This window comes from Hemitrygon akajei, chromosome 5 (assembly GCF_048418815.1).
Source record: "Hemitrygon akajei chromosome 5, sHemAka1.3, whole genome shotgun sequence".
NCBI classification, from domain to species: Eukaryota; Metazoa; Chordata; class Chondrichthyes; order Myliobatiformes; family Dasyatidae; genus Hemitrygon; species Hemitrygon akajei.
Genome location: NC_133128.1, coordinates 196,764,062 through 196,787,476, shown reverse-complemented (window position 1 = coordinate 196,787,476; position 23,415 = coordinate 196,764,062). Strand labels below are relative to the sequence as shown.

Here is a 23,415-nt window from a genome sequence, read left to right as displayed (position 1 = left end):
CACTGATGGGTGAGTCCAGAACTAGAGGCCACAGTTTAAGAATAAGGGGTAGGCCATTTAGAACAGAGATGCGGAAAAACGTTTTCACCCAGGGAGTGGTGGATATGTGGAATGCTCTGCCCCAGAAGGCAGTAGAGGCCAAGTCTCTGGATGCATTCAAGAGAGAATTAGATAGAGCTCTTATAGATAGCGGGGTCAAGGGATATGGGGAGAGGGCAGGAACAGGTTACTGATTGTGTATGATCAGCCATGATCACAGTGAATGGCGGTGCTGGCTAGAAGGGCCGAATGGCCTACTCCTGCACCTACTGTCTATTGTCTATCCTGGAAAAAAATGAAAAATACACAAATACTGTTGAGAGATTGTTTCCAGGTTGCGGGGTGTTAGTTCTGTTCTTTCTGCCCAGTGCACATGTGTGTAGCTCCCCCGCCACGCACTACACAGTGTACTTCAGTGGTCCCCAACCACCGGGCCACGAGGAAACGGCTTGATTTGGCGATATGAAACGATACGAGTCAGCTGTACCTTTCCTCATTCCCTGTCACGCCCACTGTTGAACTTGAACACATGTGAGGTCATCAGTCGCTAAACGCAGTTACACCCTCGTGCCAGGGATCACTGGTTGGCCTAGGGCATATATGTCAAACTCAAGGCCAGCGGTGGAATTATCTTTGGCCCGCGAGATAATATCTAATTACTATTAAAGCTGGCCCCAGTAATCGAAGCGCCTATGGCGTATGATATGGCTAATGCTGAGTTTATTCAGGTACCCGGTTTTCAGGGTTTTTAGTGTTTATTCGGCAGTCTTCTTCATAAGAAACGGAATTTGTAAAGTGAAACACTTTGTAGTTATAGCAGAGACTGAGACACATGCGAGCAGGCTGAAAAAACGGAGGCAACGAAAGCTGCGTTCGCACGCGTCCGACTGATCCGGCCCGCATGAAGCTGCATTTTGCTCAATCCGGCCCGTGACCTAAAATGAGTTTGACACCCCTGCCCTAGGGTAACTGGCCACCTCGCGCAGCCAACGAGAAGTGCCGTTGCTACAGGCCTGGAGCACGGACAGATGGGTGCCGCCTCTAAACCGGTTTAGCACACCGAATGTTCGTGGGGAACCCGGTGCTAAAATATTCGCAGACGACTTATTTCAGGCTCAGGTAGCAGAGCAGCTACCTTGCTGCGATCTACTGAAAGCCATCCCTCGTGCCAAACCTTTGTCAGACGATAAATCCTACCTACCTATGGGGGGGGGATGCCCTGTGCCCTCCTCGCTCAGTCGGTCTCTCCGGACTGCGACCGCCGCGGCCCCGGCATGGGGACCTCCGGCCCTTACCTTGTCCTCTCACCCCACCCACGACCAGCCGCACCTGGCCAAGGCGTCTGGCAGCGGGTAGGCGGGAGGCTGTCTAATGAGGCAATGAAGCCCTCAAAACTGCTTCGGTACCTTGAGTCCAAAGCACCCTACACTTAAAGACAAACCCACTGAATTTTTTCAGCAGAAAAAACGTGAGCAAGTGGGACAGAAGCTAAGTGCTGAGAGCCACGAGCCACGTAAATTGCGAAATAGACTGGACATACGGAATCTGCTTCCAGTATTGCTGTATTCCAGTTGTGTTTAACACCACCTCTCCTCCCCACCCCCGCCGCCGGCCTGTCCACAAGAATATTGTCAATATTAAACCGGTCCATGGTGCAAAAAAAGGGTGGTGACCTCTGATGTACATACATTTTTTCTACTTTCGGGTTGCGGGGTTTTACTTCTGGTTTTTTCTGCCCGGTGCGCATGTGTGTGATTAACTGATTTAGGGTCGATCTTGCCTTTCACTAAGACCGAGGTAGGGGAATCTTGGGCTTAAAAAGGTTGGTGACCACTAGTCTAGAGGGAAGAGCAATCATTATACAATAGAATTTTACAGAAAACAAAGTGAAACAGTTCAATTTGAAATTAGGTTCTTAAATTTAAAGATAATTATGAACCATGAGGTTTAGATTGAGAAGCTACATCTAGCTATGTAGTTGGGGATTAAAAACAATTTGTCAAAAGGAAAAGAGTTAATATGAGGCACTCAGATTGATAGTTAAATAAAAGATTTGTTTGGTCGTCTCAAGACAGGAAATAATGGAGGACAGTAGATCAAAGAACTCAAAAACTATTAGAATTGAAATAACAAAACCAAAAGCTATAATTATCTCCAGGATTCCAGGGGCTAAAGGTACTGTCTATGACCTTCCAAAATTCCATTAATTTAACCAAGTTCCCAGTTTTTACAAGGTTGCAAATACAACTACATATTCAAGAGAGAGAAAAAAGAATCACAGACCAGTTGGTCCTATTTCTGGAGTAGGGAAAATGTTAGAATGTTCTAAGGACACGCAACAGCTTGTTTAAAAATATCATTTGATACAGTGCATTTTAATTTTCAGATGGTCTTTGAAATCTGAGAGGAAACTGGAGCACCCTGAGCGAATCTATGTAATTGCAGGGAAAACAAACTCTTGGTCAGAATTTAAACTCAGGTTGCTGGAGCCATGAGCTTACACTACCAGCTACGTGGATAATTAGGGGTGACCAACTTATAGCAGCAAATTTACAATAGGTGAATTTCACTGTCCACTAAACTTAAAGCACCATTTAAGCACAAGTCACAAAATTATTATAAGTATAAGAGTATTTCTCATCTTAGGCCCTTTCAAAAGCAAATCTGATTACTGAACCACTGAAAATACAATTGCAAAGAAGCTGCATACATTTTAGATGGAACAGGAATTCGCTTGAATCTCAGAACATCCAGTGAGATTTATCTCAGCTTCTGAAGCAGAAGAATTCGTTATTTATAATTTAATCAGTTCCATTGGAAAAATAGAGGCTGTGATTTAATCTGAAATGAGCCAGAAGACAGTCAAAATAAGTGAAAGAACTGCTGCAAAAATTACTTTTAGCCTAAATATGACAGAAACTGTCAGTGGCTACATTATTAGGCACACCTTGGAACCCAGTGTGGTCAACTTCTGCTGCTGCAGCCTATCCATAAGACATGGGAGCAGAATTAAGCCATCTGGTCCATTGAGTCTGCACTGCCATTCAATCATGGCTGATCCTTCTTTTTAAACCTCCTCCTCAAGCCAAGTTCCCAGCCTTCTCCCCGTAACCTTTGATGCCATGTCCAATCAAGAACATATCACTCTCTGCCTTAAATACACCCAACAACCTGGCCTCCACAGCTGCACGTGGCAACAAATTCCACAAATTCACCACCCTGAGACTGAAGGAATTTCTTTGCATCTGTTTTGAAAGGATGCCCCTCTCCTGAGGCTATGCCCTCTTGTCCTAGACTCTCCCACCATGGGAAACATCCTTTCCACATCTACTCCGTCAACATTCAAAAGCTTTCACTGAGATCCCCCCTCATTCTTCTGAATTCCAGCGAGTACAGACACAGAGAAATCAAAGCATCTTTATATGATAACCCTTTAAATCCTGGAAAAATCCTTGTGAACCTCCTCTGGACCCTCCCCAATGCCAGCACATATTTTCTAAGGTGAGGGGCCAAAACTGTTCATAATACTCAAGGTGAGGCCTCACCAGTGCCTTATAAAGCCTCAGCATCACATCCTTGTTCTTCACTACCGACTCAACCTGCAAGTTAACCTTCAGGGTGTTCTGCACAAGGACTCTCAAGTCCCTCTTCATCTCAAATTCCTGGATTTTCTCCCTATTTAGAAAATAGTCCACACATTTATCCACTCAAGATGCCGTGTGTTGGATAGCAGTAGAAGGATCAGTCCGAGTCAGCATGGATTTATGAAGGGAAAATCATGCTTGACTAATCTTCTGGAGTTTTTTTGAGGATGTAACTATGAAAATGGACATGGAAAGCCAGTGGATGTAGTGTACCTGGACCTCCAGAAAGCTTTTGATAAAGTCCCACATGGGAGATTAGTGGGCAAAATTAGGGCACATGGTATTGGGGCAGAGTACTGACATGGATTGAAAATTGGCTAGCTGACAGGAAACAAAGAGTAGTGATTAACGGGTCCCTTTCGGAATGGCAGGCTGTGACCAGTGGGGTACCGCAAGGTTCGGTGCTGGGACCGCAGCTGTTTACAATATACATAATGATTTAGATGATGGGATTAAAAGTAACATTAGCAAATTTGCCGATGACACAAAGCTGGGTGGCAGTGTGAAATGTCAGGAGGATGTTATGAGAATGCAGGGTGACTTGGACAGGTTGGGTGAGTGGGCAAGTGTATGGCAGATGCAGTTTAATGTGGATAAATGTGAGGTTATCCACTTTGGTGGCAAGAACAGGAAGGCAGGAATGGACAGGAGGAGGAGTATAGGAAACTGATACAGGACTTTGTGATATGGTGCAACTCAAACTACCTGCGTCTCAATATCACCAAGACCAAGGAGATGGTGGTGGACTTTAGGAGATCTAGGCCTCATATGGAGCCAGTGATCATTAATGGAGAATGTGTGGAGCAGGTTAAGACCTACAAGTATCTGGGAGTACAGTTAGACGAGAAGCTAGACTGGACTGCCAACACAGATGCCTTGTGCAGGAAGGCACAGAGTCGAATGTACTTCCTAAGAAGGTTGGCGTCATTCAATGTCTGTAGTGAGATGCTGAAGATGTTCTATAGGTCAGTTGTGGAGAGCGCCCTCTTCTTTGTGGTGGCGTGTTGGGGAGGAAGCATTAAGAAGAGGGACGCCTCACGTCTTAATAAGCTGGTAAGGAAGGCGGGCTCTGTCGTGGGCAAAGTACTGGAGAGTTTAACATCGGTAGCTGAGCGAAGGGCACTGAGTAGGCTACGGTCAATTATGGATAACTCTGAACATCCTCTACATAGCACCATCCAGAGACAGAGAAGCAGTTTCAGCAACAGGTTACTATCGATGCAATGCTCCTCAGACAGGATGAAGAGGTCAATACACCCCAATGCCATTAGGCTTTACAATTCTACCACCAGGACTTAAGAACTTTTTAAAAGCTATTATTAATGCTTTTTGAGATAGTGATTTAGATGCATATCATATTTTTTACTGAGTTAAGTATTGTATGTAATTAGTTTTGCTACAACAAGTGTATGGGACATTGGAAAAAAGTTGAATTTCCCCATGGGGATGAATAAAGTATCTATCTATCTATCTAAATGGAGTCAAGTTAGGAAAAGGGGAAGTACAACGAGATCTAGGTGTTCTTGTACATCAGTCAATGAAAGCAAGCATGCAGGTACAGCAGGCAGTGAAGAAAGCTGATGGCATGCTGGCCTTTTTAACAAGAGAAAATGAGTATAGGAGTAAAGAGGTCCTTCTGCAGCTGTACAGGGCCCTGGTGAGACCCCACCTGGAGTATTGTGTGCAGTTTTGGTCTCCAAATTTGAGGAAGGACATTCTTGCTATTGAGGGAGTGCAGCGTAGGTTCACTAGGTTAATTCGCGGAATGGCGGGACTGTCATATGTTGAAAGATTGGAGCGACTGGGCTTGTATACACTGGAATTTAGAAGGATGAGAGGGGATCTGATTGAAACATATAAGATTATTAAGGGATTGGACACGCTGGAGGCAGGAAGCATGTTCCCGCTGATGGGTGAGTCCAGAACTAGAGGCCACAGTTTAAGAATAAGGGGTAGGCCATTTAGAACAGAGATGTGGAAAAACTTTTTCACCCAGAGGGTGGTGGATATGTGGAATGCTCTGCCCCAGAAGGCAGTGGAGGCCAAGTCTCTGGATGCATTCAAGAGAGAGTTAGATAGAGCTCTTATAGATAGCGGGGTCAAGGGATATGGGGAGAGGGCAGGAACAGGGTACTGATTGTGTATGATCAGCCATGATCACAGTGAATGGCGGTGCTGGCTAGAAGGGCCAAATGGCCTACTCCTGCACCTACTGTCTATTGCATTCAGAGATGCTCTTCTGCACACCACTGTTGTAACACGTGGTTATTTGTGTACTTGAGTTACTGTCCCCTTCCTGTCAGCTTGAATCAGCCTGGCATTCTCCTCTGACCACCATCATTAACAAGGCATTTTCACCCACAGACTGCCACTCAGGAGACTTTTTTTTTTGCGCCATCCTCTGTAAACTCGAGACTGTAGTGTGTGAAAATCCTAGGAGATTAGAAGCTTCCAAGATACTCAAACCAGTTGCACCAACAATCATTCAATGGTCAGTCAGTCGGATTACATTTCTTCCTCATTCTGATGTTTGGCTGGCCTAAACAACCGAAACTCTTAACCATGACTGCATGCTTACATGTATCAAATTGCTGCCACATGATTGGCTGATTAGATATTTGCATTAACGAGGTGTACAGGTGTATCTAATAAAATGGCCACTGTGTACACCATTATTTTGAGAGGAGAGAATATTTCCATCCATATACCACATTGTGCAAAATAAGGAGAGTCAGTTGGGCTTTTGGTTGCAATATTGCCTCAAGTTATCAGGTTGTGTTCTAAAATAAACTGAAATGCTTCAAAAACGTAAATATGCTATTTCCCCCAGAAATACACACTGCAAATAAAAACTATGCAACTAATTTTAAATAACTGTGCACTCAAATCTGTAGTTTAGTTGTGTTTTAGGGCAACACAAAAAAAGGAAAGATGGATAATTACATTTATAAGATGATGAGAGGCACTGATCGTGTAGATAATCAGAGGCTTTTTCCCAGGGCTGAAATGGCTAACACAAGAGGGCAGTTTTAAGGTGCTTAGAAATACGTACTGAGGAGATGTTGGGTTGTGTTTTTTGTTTTAAAAACAGAGCGGTGAATGTGTGGAATAGGCTGCCGGCGACAGTGGTGGAGATGGATATGATAGGGTTTTTTAAGAGACTCCTGGATAGGTACATGGAGCTTAGAAAAATAGAGGGCTATGGGTAACCCTAGGTAATTTCTAAAGTATATGTTCAGCACAGCATTGTGGGCCGAAGTGCCTGTATTGTGCTGTAGGTTTGCTGTTTCTCTGTTAAACAATGAAGAACTCGATGAAAATTACAGGAAAGAGAAGCAGAATGAATAGGTCAAGGCAAGCAGATGAAGACAAATAATAAGACGATATCAGAAAAAGCAATCTCAGCAAAGAATGGGATAAGAACAAAAGAGAAACTTATCAAAATCTGCGCATTTGAACAATCTACTTAACAAGTAAGAACATAACAGGATAATAAAGTCATGACAAAGATAAAGCATTGTTTTACGGGAAGCAAGATGTTGATTGTTAAAATTAGGAACTGTAGATCACATTTCCCACTCCTGACAACTGGAGATTGCTTCAGACTGGGAACCATTTCCTTCAAACTACAATTCCAACAAAAAATGGAAAGACAAATGGAGATTCAGAAAAGAGGGCAATGAAAATAAAGGCAAAACTAACAAAGAATAGACTCTACACTGCTAAATTCAGAATATAGAATAAGTTAACAAGCTACTTAAGTATTCCCATTTCTTTTCACCAGCATATAAAAAGACCAAATGAAAACTGTTAGGAAGACAGGACAGACCACAGTCGATGGAAATCTAGAGCAACACACAAATCAACTTTCATTTCCACTCTTATAGATACTGCCTGACCCACTGTCATCTCCTTAGTATGTTGTTCCCGAAAAAATTGTGATACTTTCCCTCTATATTAAAGAGACAATTGTCATTAATCCTAAGTATATTTTATCAGAATGGATTATATGTATTATACATTTTTTCCCCCACTGAAGTTGAGTAGGACTATAATTAGAGGTTGTAGGTAAGGGTGAAAGGTGAAAAGATCAAGACCACAAGATATATGAGCAGAATTAGGCCATTTGCCCATCCAATTGATTTCCCCATTTCATCATCCCTGATCCAATTTTCCTTTCAGCCTCAATCTCCTGCCTTCTCGCCATATCCCTTCATGCCCTGATCAATCAAGAATCTATCAACCTCTGCCTTAAATATACATAAAGACATGGCCTTTGCAGGTGCCCGGGCAAAGAATTCAGCATCTTCACCACTCTGGCTAAAGAAATTCCTCACCTATGTGAAAAAAGGATATCCCTTTATTCTAAGGCTGTCCCCTCTGGTCTTAGACATAGGAAACATCCTCTCCGAATCAAGGCCTTTCACCATTCACCCCATTCTTCTGAATTTTAGTGAATACAGACCCAGAGCCATCAGGCGCTCTTCATATGACAAGCCAGCCAATCTTGGAATCATCTGTCAACCACCTCTGAACCCTCTCCCCTAATACAGGGGCCCAAACCTGCTCACCAGACTTCAAATTAGGCCTCAGCGGTGCTTTATAAAGTTCCAACATGCCATCCTTACTTTTATATTCTAGTCCTCTTGAAATGAATGCTAACATTGATTTTCTTTCCTCACCACAGACTCAACTTGCAAATGAATCTTACAGACAATAGACAGTAGGTGCAGGAGTAGGCCATTTGGCCCTTCTAGCCAGCACCGCCATTCACTGTGATCATGGCTGATCATACACAATCAGTACCCTGTTCCTGCCTTCTCCCCATATCCCTTGACCCCGCTATCTATAAGAGCTCTATCTAATTCTCTCTTGAATGCATCCAGAGACTTGGCCTCCACTGCCTTCTGGGGCAGAGCATTCCACATATCCACCACTCTCTGGGTGAAAACGTTTTTCCGCATCTCTGTTCTAAATGGCCTACCCCTTATTCTTAAACTGTGGCCTCTAGTTCTGGACTCACCCATCAGTGGGAACATGCTTCCTGCCTCCAGCGTGTCCAATCCCTTAATAATCTTGTATGTTTCAATCAGATCCCCTCTCATCCTTCTAAATTCCAGTGTACACAAGCCCAGTCGCTCCAATCTTCCAACATATGACAGTCCCGCCATTCCGCGAATTAACCTTGTGAACCTACGCTGCACTCCCTCAATAGCAAGAATGTCCTTCCTCAAATTTGGAGACCAAAACTGCACACAATACTCCAGGTGGGGTCTCACCAGGGCCCTGTACAGCTGCAGAAGGACCTCTTTACTCCTATACTCAATTCCTCTTGTTATAAAAGCCAGCATACCATTAGCTTTAGGGAATCCTGAACAAGGACTCAAGTCCCTTTACGCCTCAGTTTTTAGTATATTCTCTCCATTTAGAAAATAGTCAACCCTCATTTCTTTTATCAGAGTACTTCTTTGCCTATTCTCCTAATCAGAGTCTCTCTACTTCGTCACAATTACCCACCCCTCCTCCTATATTCATATCGCCTGTAAACTTCACAACAAAGCCATCGGTTCCACTAACCAAATCACTGACATGTAATGTAAACACAGACCCCTATGGAACACCACTAGCCACTGGCAGCCAGACAGAAAAGGCTCCCTTACCCACTCTTTGCCTCCTGTCAATCAACCACTGCTAGAATCTTTTCTGTTATACCACAGGCTTGTAGCTTGTTAAACAGCCTCATGTGTGTCACCTTGTCAAAGGCTTTCTGAAAATCAAAGTACACAACCTCAACCGATTCTCCTTTGACTTTGCTTGTTACTTCTTCAAAGAATTTCAAACAGATTTGTCAGGTAAGATTTTCCCAAGGAAACTATGCTGAACACGGCCTGTTTTACCATGTGCCTCTAGGTATGAGACCTCACCCTTAATAATCATCTTTCCAATCACTGACGTCAGACTAACTGGCTTATATTTTCCTTTCTTCTGCCCCTCTCCCTTCTTGAAGAATGGAGTGACATTTGCGATCTTCCAGTCTTCTGGAACCATTCCAGAATTAATTGATTCTTGAACGATCATTACTAATGCCACCATGATCTCTTCAGCCACTTCTTTCATAACTGAGGGTGTACACCACCTGGTCCAGGTGACTCATTTACCTCCAGACCTTTCAGTTTCCCCAAGAATCTTCTCTAGTTATGGTAACTTCACACACTTCTGACCCCTGACTCTTTGGAACTTCCTCCATACTGCAAATGTCTTCCACAATGAAGAGTGATGCAAAATACTTACTTAATTTATCTGCTATTTTGTTGTCTTGCATTACTAACTCTCCAGCATCATTTTCCAGTGGTCTCATCTCTTTTACACTTTATGATTCTGAAGACATTTTGGCATCCTCTTATTATTGGCTAGCTTACTTGCATATTCCATCTTGGCCTTAATTACTTTTTTAGTTGCCTTCCGTCGGTTTTTAAAAACTTCCCACCAATCTTTTCTCTACTATATACCCTCTCTTTGGCCTTGACTTCTCATGTCATCTTTCCTTTAGAATGCTTCTTCCTCTTTGGGATGTACATATCCTGTGCCTTCTAAATTGCTTCCAGAAATTCCAGCCATTGCTGCTCTGCTGTCAACCCTGCCAGTGTACTTTTCCAATCAATTCCGACCAACTCCTTTCTCACGCCTCTGTAATTCCCTTTACTCCACTGTAATACTGATACATCTGACCTGAGCTTCCCAAATTTCAGGGTGAATTCGATATTAAGATCACTTTCCCCTAAGGGTTCTTTTACATTACACTCTCTAAATCAATTCTGATTCACTGCACAATCCAGAATAGCTGATCATCCCTCTAGTGCAGGGGTGTCAAACTCATTTTAGGTCACGGGCCGGATTGAGCAAAATGCAGCTTCATGCGGGCCGGATCAGTCGGACGCATGCGAACGCAGCTTTTGTTGCCTCCGTTTTTTCAGCCTGCTCTCATGTGTCTCAGTCTCTGCTATAACTACAAAGTGTTTCACTTTACAAATTCCGTTTCTTATGAAGAAGACTGCCGAATAAACACTAAAAACCCTGAAAACCTGGTACCTGAATAAACTGAGCATTAGCCATATCATACGCCATAGGCGCTTCGATTACTGGGGCCAGCTTTAATAGTAATTAGATATTATCTCGCGGGCCAAAGATAATTCCACTGCGGGCCGGATTTGGCCCGCGGGCCTTGAGTTTGACATATATGCTCTAGTGGGCTCAACCACGAGCAACTCTAAAAATTCACCTCGTAGGTACTCTAGAAATTCCCCTTCCTGCAATCCAGCACCAATCTGATATTCCCATTCGAACTGCATATTGAAATCCCCCCATAACTACTGTAACATCGCCCTTTTGGCATGCAGTTTCCATCTCCTGTTGTAATTTATAGACAACATCCTTGCCTCTGTTTGGGAGCCTGTAGACAACTCCCATCAGGGAGTTTGTACGCTTGCAGTTCCTTAGCTCTATCCACAATGATTCAACACCTTTCAACCCTATGACACCTCTAATGATTTGATTTCATTTTTTAAACCAACAGTGCAATGCCACTCTCTCTGCCTTCCTACCTGTCCTTTTGATAAATGTGCATCCTTGGACTCCCAGCTACAACAATCTTCTAGCCATTATTCAGTGATGCCTACTATGTCATACCTGCCAATCTGTTCATCCACCTTATTCCATATACTGCGTGCAATCAGATACACCTTCAGTCCAGTACTCACCCTTTTCAGTTTTGTTGCACCACACCCAACCTTTTGATTCCTTTTAAACTTCGTCTGATGCCTTAGCAACATCTCCCTACATTAAAGGGAACTTGAGGAGAAACTACTTCACTAGGTCACGAGTGTGTGGAATGAGTTGGTAGTGCAAGTGGTGGATGTGAGGCTGATTTCAACATTTAAAAGTCTGGATAGGTACATGGATGGTAGAGGTATCGAGGGCTATGGTGCCGGTGCAGGTTAATGGGAGCAGGCAGTTTAATGGCTTGGCTTGGAGTAAATTTCTATGATTCAAACTCTAATGAGAGCAGTATCAGATAGGTTAAGAATAAAATTAAGCATTGCTATATGACTATACACAGTTCCTATTCAGACAATTGATGAGTAACCCACTTCCAAGGTGCTCTTCCCTATAAGTTATCACTTTTAATTATTTCATAGCTATTCATATTCTGGAAATTCAATGAAAAAAAACTCTGTAGGAATATAGTGTTGGAAATAATTTGAAGGGCCAAGCAAAAGTTTTGAGTTACTAATAATATGTGTTATAGCAACCGATTTATTAATCGGCAGAGTACGGAGTAGATCCTTCCGGACATTCGAGTCACGCCGCCCAGCACTTCCCCAATTTAACCCTAGTCTAATCATGGAACAACTTATAGTGACCAAATAACCTATCAACCAGTGCACGTTTGGAATGTGGGAGGAAACACAGGAAACCCACGCAGGGAACTTACAGGCAGTGGCAGGAATTGAACTGGAGTCACATGTACTGGTAAAGAGTTGTGTTAACCTCAAAGCTACTGTGCTGCCCCAACTGATATTTGACTCATTATTAGCCCTTTGACTTCTAACTAGAGCAATCATTACAGTAAAGCATGTCATCGCTAGGAGTATTCACCCAGCATGTTTGGATGTCTCACACCACTTTATAGCTAATGAAATGCAATTAAAAAAGTCACTGGAGCAACTTATTGTGCAATAAAACACTGTCTCCCCCAAATAATACAATTTTATGCAATATAGAACACTGACTGCACCTTATAACAGGTTAAGGGTTAGCACAAAGGCCTCAATGCTGACTTCATCTGCAGTAAATTTGGAGGTCTGCCTAACTGCACTTGAACAATAGTTTTTGAAGCCATCCGTAATCCTTAAAGAAATGTCTACATGAGAAAATGTAGATGAAGGCTCAGCTACAATGGCAATATTGAATTCACCCGAGAACAGAAAACAACTTACAAACCAATTATATTGTAAACATTTTAAAATAAAAAAGCCAATCAAGATGGCCTTGGTCCCTATGAATTGAAGGATTTTATTAAAATTCAGTACCAATTTCAACTTACCCAAGGTTTGCAATATTATACTTTCAAGTATGACCAGGTCTTGGGCCTGCTGAAGATATGCCTAAAGTTAAACAAGCATGTATTAGAACGCAGTCCCCACAGTGGAATCTAATAAAACCAGTAAGATTATTTTTGCTTTATCAATAACCAATAGTGAAAGAACAATTGTTTTACAAACATTACATTTTAAACTAAGCCAAATAAAAATTGTACTGTCAGAAACAGCAAGATAACTCATGTAGTATTTGCAAATCAAACAGAATTTTCTTTGAAATGCTGGAAATCCTAATTCTTTAGAACTTACATCACTCTTCACATCCAGTGGTGGCTCTTGGGGATTCAAGCATGCATGTACTACTTTTATGACATGCTCAAGTTTACGTGGCTGTTCCTCCACTTTCGCAGCCAAGAACAAAGCAGCAGGTGAAATTACCTGTTAACAATTTTCAGCAGATGCTTGTTAAATCATTTATAAAAATACTCTAAATCGTACAGAGTCAGAAACTTTTGATTTGAACTGATGAACTCATTAAAAATTGCTATCTTTAATCAAGATGTCTATTTTTTAACAGAAACAATGGGTTAGGGTTTGGCCCTAACCCTAATGCATTATACTCAAAACCCAAATATGGCGATTTAAAAGTGAAGTTCTGTACCATTCCGATCATGTGTGGCACCAAGTTGTATTTAACATTTCATCTGTATTGTACTGGACTGACAGGGGATTAAGACAAAAATTCAATTTCTAAATTGGTTTTCTGGACGACATCAGTACCAATCAGGCTATTATCACTGATCTATGTTGTGAAACTAGTTTTGTGGCAGCAGTACAGTGCAAGACAATAATTACTACAAATTACTTTAAGTACAAAAGAGGAATAGCAAGGTAGTGTTCATGGATTATTCAGAAATCTGATGGAGGGGAAGAAGGTGTTCCTAAAACGTTGAATGTGGGCCTTCAAGCTCCTGTATCTACTCCCTACCGGCAGTTATGAGAAGTGGGCACGTCCAAGATGGAGACAATCAGTCTCATTTTAGGTTTGAATTAATTGCAAAGGTCTAACACAAAGCAATTAAAATGCTTTGTCAATCAGTACTATAAAAACATCTGATTTATCAAAACATCAAGCACAAGAGAAATTCCAGACTGCATATCTCACATCTTAGGAATGCAGTATGAGTATGAATTTCTATGAGCAATGTCAATTTTAAAATGTACCCAGTAGAAAAGTTATAGCACACATGGGATAAGATGGAAGATAGATTTAACATATTGGCTGAGCTTCTTCACAACAAAACATCACCTGCATTTCTCAGCTAACATGTTCAATAATTCCACCTCCATAAACCAACAGTATAACAAAGTAATGCAGAGACTAGATCTGTAACACTTTCAGCAGAGCTGTAGAAATAAACAATGAATAATACATACCAATCTCCCCATTGCTCATACAATTAGAAGGAATCTCAATTAGCTTTAGTTGTCTAGTTTGACCCTCAAAGTAGGGAATAAAATTCCCTGTACCATTCAAGTTGCCAATATGCTTGTTTAAACAATGCTTTTACTGAAAGCCTTTCCCTCATTAATGCCAATAAGCATACACATAGGATCAGGTCTCAAAAATGAAATAGTTAAAAGATCATAATTGGTAGCCCCGAGGAGGCATCCGACTGCACGGAGGGAGTAAGTGCTTAAAATAAGCGAGCTGGAGGCAGTCAGCAAATTTTGTGCGCCAGTCCCGAGGAGACAGCGGATTGCGCATAATTAGACACTAAGCGAGGACCAATGAAAAACAGTTAGGTTTAAGCACAGCGGCCATTGTTGGGAGTGGGGAAATCTAGGTTTTGGTTAGAGGTTAGGCTGCAGGTAGATTTTATCCTTTATTTCTTATTGCAGACAGGATAACGTAATGTTCCTCAAGGGCATCCAACTGTAGCTTCTGACAGACTGTTAAGAAGTTGGAGCTGGAAGTGAATGAACTCCAGACCTATAGGGAAGTTGAGGGGTTTAATAGGACTTATAGGCAGGTAGTTACTTATACCTGGGTGACCACCAGGAAAGGGAAAGGGATAGGCAGCCAGCACAGAGTACACCAGTGTTATGTTCCCTCAACAGACATTGGATACTGTTGGGGGGGGGGGGGGGGGGGGGGGGTGGGGGGAGAAATGACCTAGCAGAGAAAAACCACAGCGGTCATGACTCTGGCATCAAGTCTGGCTCTGTGGCTCAGAAGGGAAGGAGGAAGAAGAGGGGAGCTGAAGAGATAGAGGATTCATTTGTTAGGTGAACTGGAAGGAGGCTCTGTGGACAACCTTTTGGGTGCCAGGGTCAGGGACATCTCAGATCAAGTCCACAGCATTAAGTGGTAGGGTAAGCAGCCAAAGGTCGTGGTCTATGTTGGTACCAATGACATGGGTAGGAGGGATGATGTGGTCCTGCAAAGAGTTCAGGGAGTTAGGTGCCAAGTTAAAAGACAAGACCTCTACAGTTCTGATCTCAGGATTGCTAACTGTGTCAAGTGCTAGAGAGGCCAGAAATAGTAAGTTTTTACAGTTCAACACATGGCTAAGGAATTAGTGCACGAAGGAGGTCTTCAGATTTCTGGATCACCAGTTAACCAGAGAAGCTGTGCCTCTTGCAGGGGAGATCAGAACCAGAGCCCCAAAACAGATAATGGAATTATGGGCAAAGGATGTTAAGTTTACATACAAGGTCAGGCATTGAAAGGTCAAGCACGGTGGACCGATGTTCTGAACTGCATACATTTCAATGCATGTAGTATTGTAGGATTGGTAAATGAGCTTATTGCATAGATTAGCACATGGAATTATGACACTGCAGCCATTAGTGACATTTGGTTACAGGAGGGGCAGGAGTGGCAGCTCAATGTTCAGGGGTTCTCTTGTTTTAGACGTGATAGAGCGGGAGCAATTAAAGGGGATGGTGTGATATTACTAGTCAGGGTAAACGTCACAGCAATGCTCAGTCAGAGTAGACTGGAGGGCTCGTCTAGTGAGACGCTATGGGTAGAACTGAGGAATAAGAAAGGTACCACCACATTAATGGGATTACATCATAGCCCAACCAACAGTCCATGGGATTTTAAAGGAGCAAAACTGTAGAGAGATTGTAGACTTGCAAGAAACACAAGTTTATGATAGTAGGTGATTTTAACTTTCCACTTATTGACTGGGGTGTCTAGGGAAGGGTAGCACCTCTGGTGGGGGGACTGCTGTGCCCTTTTTCAGGGCAGCTCGTCCATCTTTGGTCCTCACCCGGCACTCAGCTCTCACCTGTGGCTCCAAGTAGCTGTAGCACGTGCAACAGCCACACCCCAGTAAACCATCTCGGTAGATGGGCCAAACCAGGTGAGGGTAGCAATGGGTCTTTGACTCTCGGTGAGGTAAGGGATTTGCCTATCTCAGCGTGTGAACAGCACGTGATGGAGCGGAGGAGACTGATTAATGGTCCCACAGTCAAGAAGGCAGGCCAGCAGGCATTAGTGGAGCGCTAAGAGCACGACAAGGCACTCAGACGTCCTGGTCATCCACTGCAAGAGGTGGTGATCTCTAACTCACCTGGCAGTAGGCAAAGGCAAATCACTGCTGTAACCTGCCGAGTACATGATTTCCCAATATGTCAGAGTGGCGTGGAGGGAAATTGTCTGCCATCTGGAATTTCCAGATGCCACCCAAAGTGAGCGAGCTTATTGACTAGGACTCCCATACTGTAAAAGGGCTGGATAACAGTTGGTCAAATATGTTCAGTTTGAGAGGGTTAACATATGAAGAACGTTTGACCGCTCTCCGACTGTACTCCTTGGAGTTGAGAAGAATGAGGGGGGACCTCATAGAAACATTTCGAATGTTGAAAGACATAGACAGAATGGATGTGGCAAAGTTGTTTCTCATGGTGGGGGAGTCTAGTACGAGAGGGCATGACTTAAGGATTTAAGGGTGCCCATTCAGAACAGAGATGCAAAGAAATTTTTTTAGCCAGAGGGTGGTGAATCTGTGGAATTTGTTGCCGCAGGTGGCAGTGGAGGTCAAAGCCATTGCGTATATTTAAGGCAGTGATTGATAGTATCTGAGTAGCCAGGGCATCAAAGGTTATGGTGAGAAGGCGGGGAAGTGGGACTAAATGAGAGAATGGATCAACTCATGATAAAATGGCGGTGCAGACTCAATGGGCTGAATGGCCAACTTCTGCTTCTTTGTCTTATGGTCTAAGTTTCCTTAATCAGTACACTGAAGTCCCAAAAGAGTGTGATACTAGATCTCCTATTAGTGAATATGATAGGGCAGGTAATAGAAATTTGAATAGGGGAAACTTTGCATCTAGTGATCATGCCATTGTTTTCTAAGTAAATATGCAAAAAGATAGGTCCTATTCCACCAGCTGAGATTCTAAATTGGAGAAAGGCTAATTTCTATGATATCAAAAAAGATCTGGTAATCGTGGATGGAGAAAGAAATACCTGGTAAATGAGAGGCCTTCAAAAGTGAAATTTTGAGTGCATAGAGTTTGTACTTTCCTACCAGAATAAAACACAAGGATAACAGGTTTAGGGAATGATGGTTTTCAAGATGTTGAGGCCCTGGTTAAGAAAAAGGAGGTGCATAGCAGATAGGAACAAATAAGACACTTGAGCATAAGAAATAGATCAGGAAGGCTAAAAGGCTGCATAAGGTGCTCTAGCAGTCAAGGCGAAGGAGAATCCCAAGGGATTTTACAGATATTAAAAGCAAAAGGATAGCAACAAACCAATCTATGCATGGAGTCAAAGGAGATGGGAGAAGTCTTAAATTAAATTTTTGCATCTCTATATTCAGTATACAGATATGAGGCAATGCAGCAGCAAGGTCACAGACCATATACAGATTACAGAGGAGGAAGTGCTTGCTGTCTTGAGTGAAATTAGTGTGGATAAATCCCCAGGGTCTGAATGTGTTCCCTCAGACTTATGAGAAGCTAGTGCAGAAATTGCAGAGATTTAAAAACATCCTTAACCATGGACGAGGTGACAAGACGATTAGAGGACAGCTAATGTTCTGCTGATGAAGAAAGGCTCTAATATTCTGCTCATTTTCCATGTAACTAATTTGTGCACTAAATGGGACTAGTTTAGATGGGCAAAAACGATGCCATGATGTAGTGGACTGAATGGCCTTTTAGTGCTATACAACTCCATAGTTCCCATTCCAAATAGTCTCATTTAAGGATTAAGGACATTGTTATCCAAAATCTATTAAACTTAATTAAATATTCTTAACTTTTTCCTTGAAGTGTACCTAGCAATTAGAATAGAAATCAGAACATCAAAAATCACACATTTGTATTCATATAATCAATATGCTAAAAGTTCCTGTTCATTTAATCTCATTTTCTGTCTGAGTTCTTGTCTCATTGATTAGGTGCCTACCTACTTTGAAGCACTTTGAAACATTGCTAAACTCTGATAGCACTCTACACAAATCCTTTCACTCAGGAATTTGCTTATACAAGGAAGCCTCCCCACAATCCAACTTCTGCTACACCCTTCACTTAACCAATCTAGCGCCACAGTAGCACAGTAGTTAGCGCAACACTTTTACAGCTCTGGATAGAGCTTGGAGTTCAATTCCAATGTCATCTGCAAGAGATTTGAACATCCTCCCCCTGGAATGTGTGGACTTTTTCTGGGCGCTTCAGTTTCCTACCACAGTCCAAGACACACTGGTTACTAGGATAATTAATTGGTCATTGATAATTGTCCTGTGATTAGGACAGTGTTAAATTGGGTATTGCTGGGTGGTACGGCTTGAAGGGCTGGAAGGACCTACTTCGTGCAGTATCTCAATAAATTAACAGATAAATAGGGGGAAAAAAAATCATTGCAGACCAACTTAAAACAACTTCCCATGGATTTAACTTCCCATTTAATTGGATTTTGAGAACAGAATGCAACGTGTGCAGACTGTGTCACCAGTCATTTGATATATACATTCTAAAGTGACATGGAATTAGCATCAATTTCAGTTTAAATTCAGAGCCTTATATATCCTAGCCAAGCTTCTAAAATGTAAACGCGCACATTTGTCGCTATCTTTCCGAAATGTATTACTTTTAAAATTTATGGGTATCAAGCAATAAACAAAGAGCACAATTAAAAGCTGACCTTTACTAGGCGAACGTTTAAATACGCCAATCAAAGACTAGCAAATATAGCTACTAAATCACGAATTTTGTACGCACGCAAACAGGAACAATCAAAATGGCAGCCAGCCACACTCAAAGATATGAGTTGACAATAATTTCTTTCTAACTTACCAAATGTTACCTTGAATGCAAGATAAGCAAATGAAGTTCATCAGCAAAATTCTCTGCCTGCACTGTCCATGCCTGCAATTAGACACTAATCTGAAATGCAATTTCCCTCAGTGGATAACCCCACCTGTCAAAGACCGGAGCTGCCTCCTGTTGGTACATCCGAACTTTGCTTCCTCAGAAATCCACGTGACATTCTGCATGATTGCAAGCTGTTGAGCAGAAAGGACCGAAGTTGTGACACAAAGGCCAATTCTTCATGGTAGAGACAAAAGTCAGGAACAAATGTTGTTGGTATACCTCATTTCTGTCAAGAGCAATGTGGTCCAGGATGCATTTCTGCTCCTTATTAAACAACAGCTCATTCTGGTACGAGGGGGTATACAACCAGTCTGCTCAATGAATCCATCTCAAAACTGCACTAGGACCAACCACTTTCAGATTGATTAGTTGCTACAATTATTTAATGTCTCACCAGTATAATGAAAGACAATTATCAAACCCAGTGAAGAAAATATCAATGCAAGTATCCCAAAAAACTTCAAGGGGATTTCAAAACTAAACGGGAGGACCTCAAGTGCTAAAATCTCACTTGTAAGACTCCTTTTTTACTCCAATTCTGCAGGTTTTGCAACTCTCAGGAAAAGTAACAGGCTTGCACCGCCATAATACCTTTAAACAAGCTGAAGATACAATACAGCAAAGTTCCTGAAGAGTGAAATGACATTTCTTCAGTAGACAAAGGGACTCAGGATGGTTTGTCAGGCCCACAGTATGCAGGTGTCCTCAAACTATGCTGACTTTTACTGTGCCCATGGTCTTTTTTTTAATCAATTATGCTATTGTTTTCACTGTTGTAACTATGTGGTTTTGTGCAGGTCTTGTAGCTTTAGTTTTTGGTCTTGTTTGCCTGGTGGATTTGGAGCTCCTTTCCGGGGAATGCACTAAGACTGTAGCGCAACATTAATACGCAGCAGCCTCTCTGGACTCTGGATTGGGGATTGCCAAATGTTATGTGGATTTTCTGGTGTAGTCTGTTTTGACATATGCTTTTGTGATATCATTCTGGAGGAACGTTGTCTCATTTTTTAACTGCATTGCATTTGTGGTTTCTAAATGACAATAATCTGAATCTGAAGTGTATTACACAAATGTAACCATGGAATTTCTTTTGTGGCAGACTTCTTTGGAACCTGTGTTATTTTACTAGACAGAATGTGCAGAGCCTGTAACTTTGGACAACTCAGTAGATTTAGAGTAATACATGAAAAAGAGACCCTTCAGCCCAACTTGCCAAGCCATGCATGGGTAACAATTACTCATGGAATTCCTACCAACTGAGCCAGTGATGAACTAAGATCACACAAATGACAATGTGGATTAACCTTCAACATTAGTTGAATGTCAGCCCCAAAAAGAATCAAAGGGAGTCAATCTGATCTGAAGTTTCCTGTCAGCAAATCTATCAAACCCACTTGACATGTTTACTAAAGCACACAATTTGAAGGTCCGGTGTGCCAATTCATACACAGGAAAATAAAGACAATTCCAGAATGGATCTGCAAACATTGCATAATCTTACACCCAAAAGTCAAAAATTAGTTTTAAAAAAACTTGCTTTAGACAAAGTGCTGCTAATGTTCAAAATATACTGAAACAGTCTGCAGACTGAGATATAGCAGGCAATGCCAGAAGTAAAAAATTCACATCATCAGTGACAACACCATAGAATGGAACAAAAGATATATTTAAGTAGAGGAGGTAGAAATTTTGGCAAGTTGTTCATGGCAAGAAAAAGCATATTACCTGAATGTGAGAAATTGCAGAATTCCAATAGGCAGAGCAATCATGAATTGCAAGATTGCAAGTATGAATATAGAGCAAGTAGTTAGGGTAGCTAATAAAGCATCATTTGGGAAACTGAATGTAAAGAGAAGTTACACTTCAGCCATTTAAGGGTTGAGAGACCCCAACTGGTTTACAGAAGGGCTTACTTTAAAATACAAGTTTGTGAGCAATCTTGACTGGCTGAATGAGCGAGAAAGATTCCTCTTGTGGAAGATTTTGTGAATTAAGCATCAGAACTCAGCCATTGAAGACAAGAAACATTTTGAGGGCTATAGCATTTGAAATGCTAACCCTCAAAATTAGACAGAGGTAGATGTTATTTGATGACCAAGGATGGGATTTGAAGGGCTACAGTGCTGAAAAAAGTATTCACCCCTCTGAGAAGTTTTCATGTTTTATTGTTTTACAACATTGGATGTAAATTGGCTTTTATTTTACCTTGATTGACAGGAAAAAACCTCGTGTGTCAAAATGAAAACAGATCTCTACAAAATGACCTAAATTACAAAATTAAAACAAAATAACTGATTGCACAAGTATTCACCCCCTTTAATATGACACACAAAATCATCACTAGTTTCAGAAATCACATAATTAGTTAAATGGAGATCACCGTGTTTCAACTGGTTGTGGTAAAAAATACACCTGTACCTGTGAGGAATTACATGCAGAATTAAAAGGGCTAGAACCTAACTGACTTATTGGCAGCTTGGCAAGTTGTTCTGTGAGAATAATGTATGAACATTATTCTATGTTCCATGAAAAGCTTCTCAGTCTACTCTTCTATATGTGATAAGAACATATAGAACAACAGCTCCAAACAGTATTCTGGGCTCACTTGGCTGCAGATCTTCTCAAGCTTGGTGAGCAGTGACTGTGTTACCAACTGAGAATGCAAGTTTGCTAATAAACAGTATGTACTTTTAAGTAAACTGTGTTTGATAGCTACTACCTAGGTCTGAACCTAAAAGCCTCTGGTAGAGAGGCAGATCGACATCTTGGTGCTGTGAGCAGGGTCCCAATATATGGTAGACCGCTCGCCAAAATGAGTAAGTGGACGGACAGATGGCTGAGGTCAATCAGAGATGAACGGACCCACAAGGAAAGCTTTAACCTTGTTTCCTCTCTGCTGACGACTTTGTTACCTAATTTTAGCAGAGAAAATCAAACGGATTGAGCCTCCTTAGAATATGGTGGGTGCCCACTCAGACTTGCGGGGGGGGGGGGGGGGGGCGGGGTGGGAAAGTAATTCATTACAGAATAGAGAAATATCCAGACAATGAAAAGAAACTGAGATGAATGTCGTTCCAATTGTCTAAACGTTTCGGAAAAGGCAATTGACATTTGATATAAATCTAATATGGCAGGCGGAACAGGGAATTTGGAAAGGGAAGGCAGGTAAATAGTATGGTTGCCCAATTGGCCTATGGTGACAAGAGGCAGAAATAAAAGACAGACAAATTAAATTGTTGGACTGATAACACTAAGCAAAGAGGGATAGATGTACAGTCGCCCTCCTTATCCACGAGGGATTGGTTCTGGGACGTCAAAAAACGTGGATGCTCAAGTCCCTTATATAAAATGGCATAGTATTTGCATATAATCTATGCACATCCTCCCGTATACTTTAAATCATCTCTAGATTACTTATAATACCTAATACTATGTAAATCGTTGTTATATTCTAATGCTTAGGGAATATTGACAAGAAAAACTGTACACATTCTTCTTGCTCACAAAACAAGCAGCGAACGAACGAGATGTGAGGCGAACAATGATCAAACGACGATTAAAACTTGTAATACCTGTACAGTAGTTGTTACACTGTCTTATTTAGGGAATAAAGATACTTTGGAGGAGGCTCAATAATACTAAAGTCAGGAACTGTGGAGGTTGAGGGCTGAGGATCTTCCAAGCATTGAATGTCGAGATTTTAGAATTGCATTTGCTTTAGTTAGAAACATTGTTATAGGAAGCTGTCTCTTCTTTTTCTTTGCATCATCAAAAAAATCTTGCAGTGATTGCAGGCATGTTGTTACCCATCGGGTGTCATGGAGGCTTCACAGTTGAGGATCATATCCTTCAACACTTGAGCCTGCTGAAAAACTGCTGCAAATTTTTTCAAGTGTCCAAATTGATGGCTCTTCATCATCTTCTGTAGAGGATTTCAATAGATCTTCGAGTTCTCTAGCCACACACTTAATGCTTTCTCAGTCTTCGCAAGCACTTTATCATGAACCAGAGACACCATTTTTACCATTGTAGGGACAGCACTAACACTTCCACAAATTTCAGCTTCTTTCTGCATTATTATGCGAATGCTCGATTCGTTCTTACCGACCTTACAGTCCACTTCGGAAAGCGACATGCCACTTTTCAAAAGATCTAATATTTCTACTTTCTCAGCGAGAGATAGCACTTTACGCCCCCCATAGCCTTTGAGGAATTGCTTTAGCCACATAATTGCTTTTTAG

At 41.8% G+C, this 23,415-nt stretch overlaps 1 protein-coding gene across 5 annotated transcripts in view; it reads right to left on the bottom strand.

Annotated features, from left to right (window-relative positions):
• Positions 1–23,415, bottom strand: part of ccnt2a (cyclin T2a) — a 132,603-nt gene that overhangs the window by 95,847 nt on the left and 13,341 nt on the right. For all 5 annotated transcript variants that reach the window (XR_012099116.1, XR_012099117.1, XM_073047610.1 and 2 more), the window contains exons 3-4: positions 13,091–13,219; positions 12,787–12,847 (exon numbers count right to left, since the gene is read on the bottom strand). Coding sequence is in view for 3 of the 5 variants with exons in the window: in XM_073047610.1 (XP_072903711.1) it covers positions 12,787–12,847; positions 13,091–13,219 (190 nt within the window). In the remaining 2 variants the exon portion in view is untranslated. The remainder of the gene's footprint in view (positions 1–12,786; positions 12,848–13,090; positions 13,220–23,415) is intronic.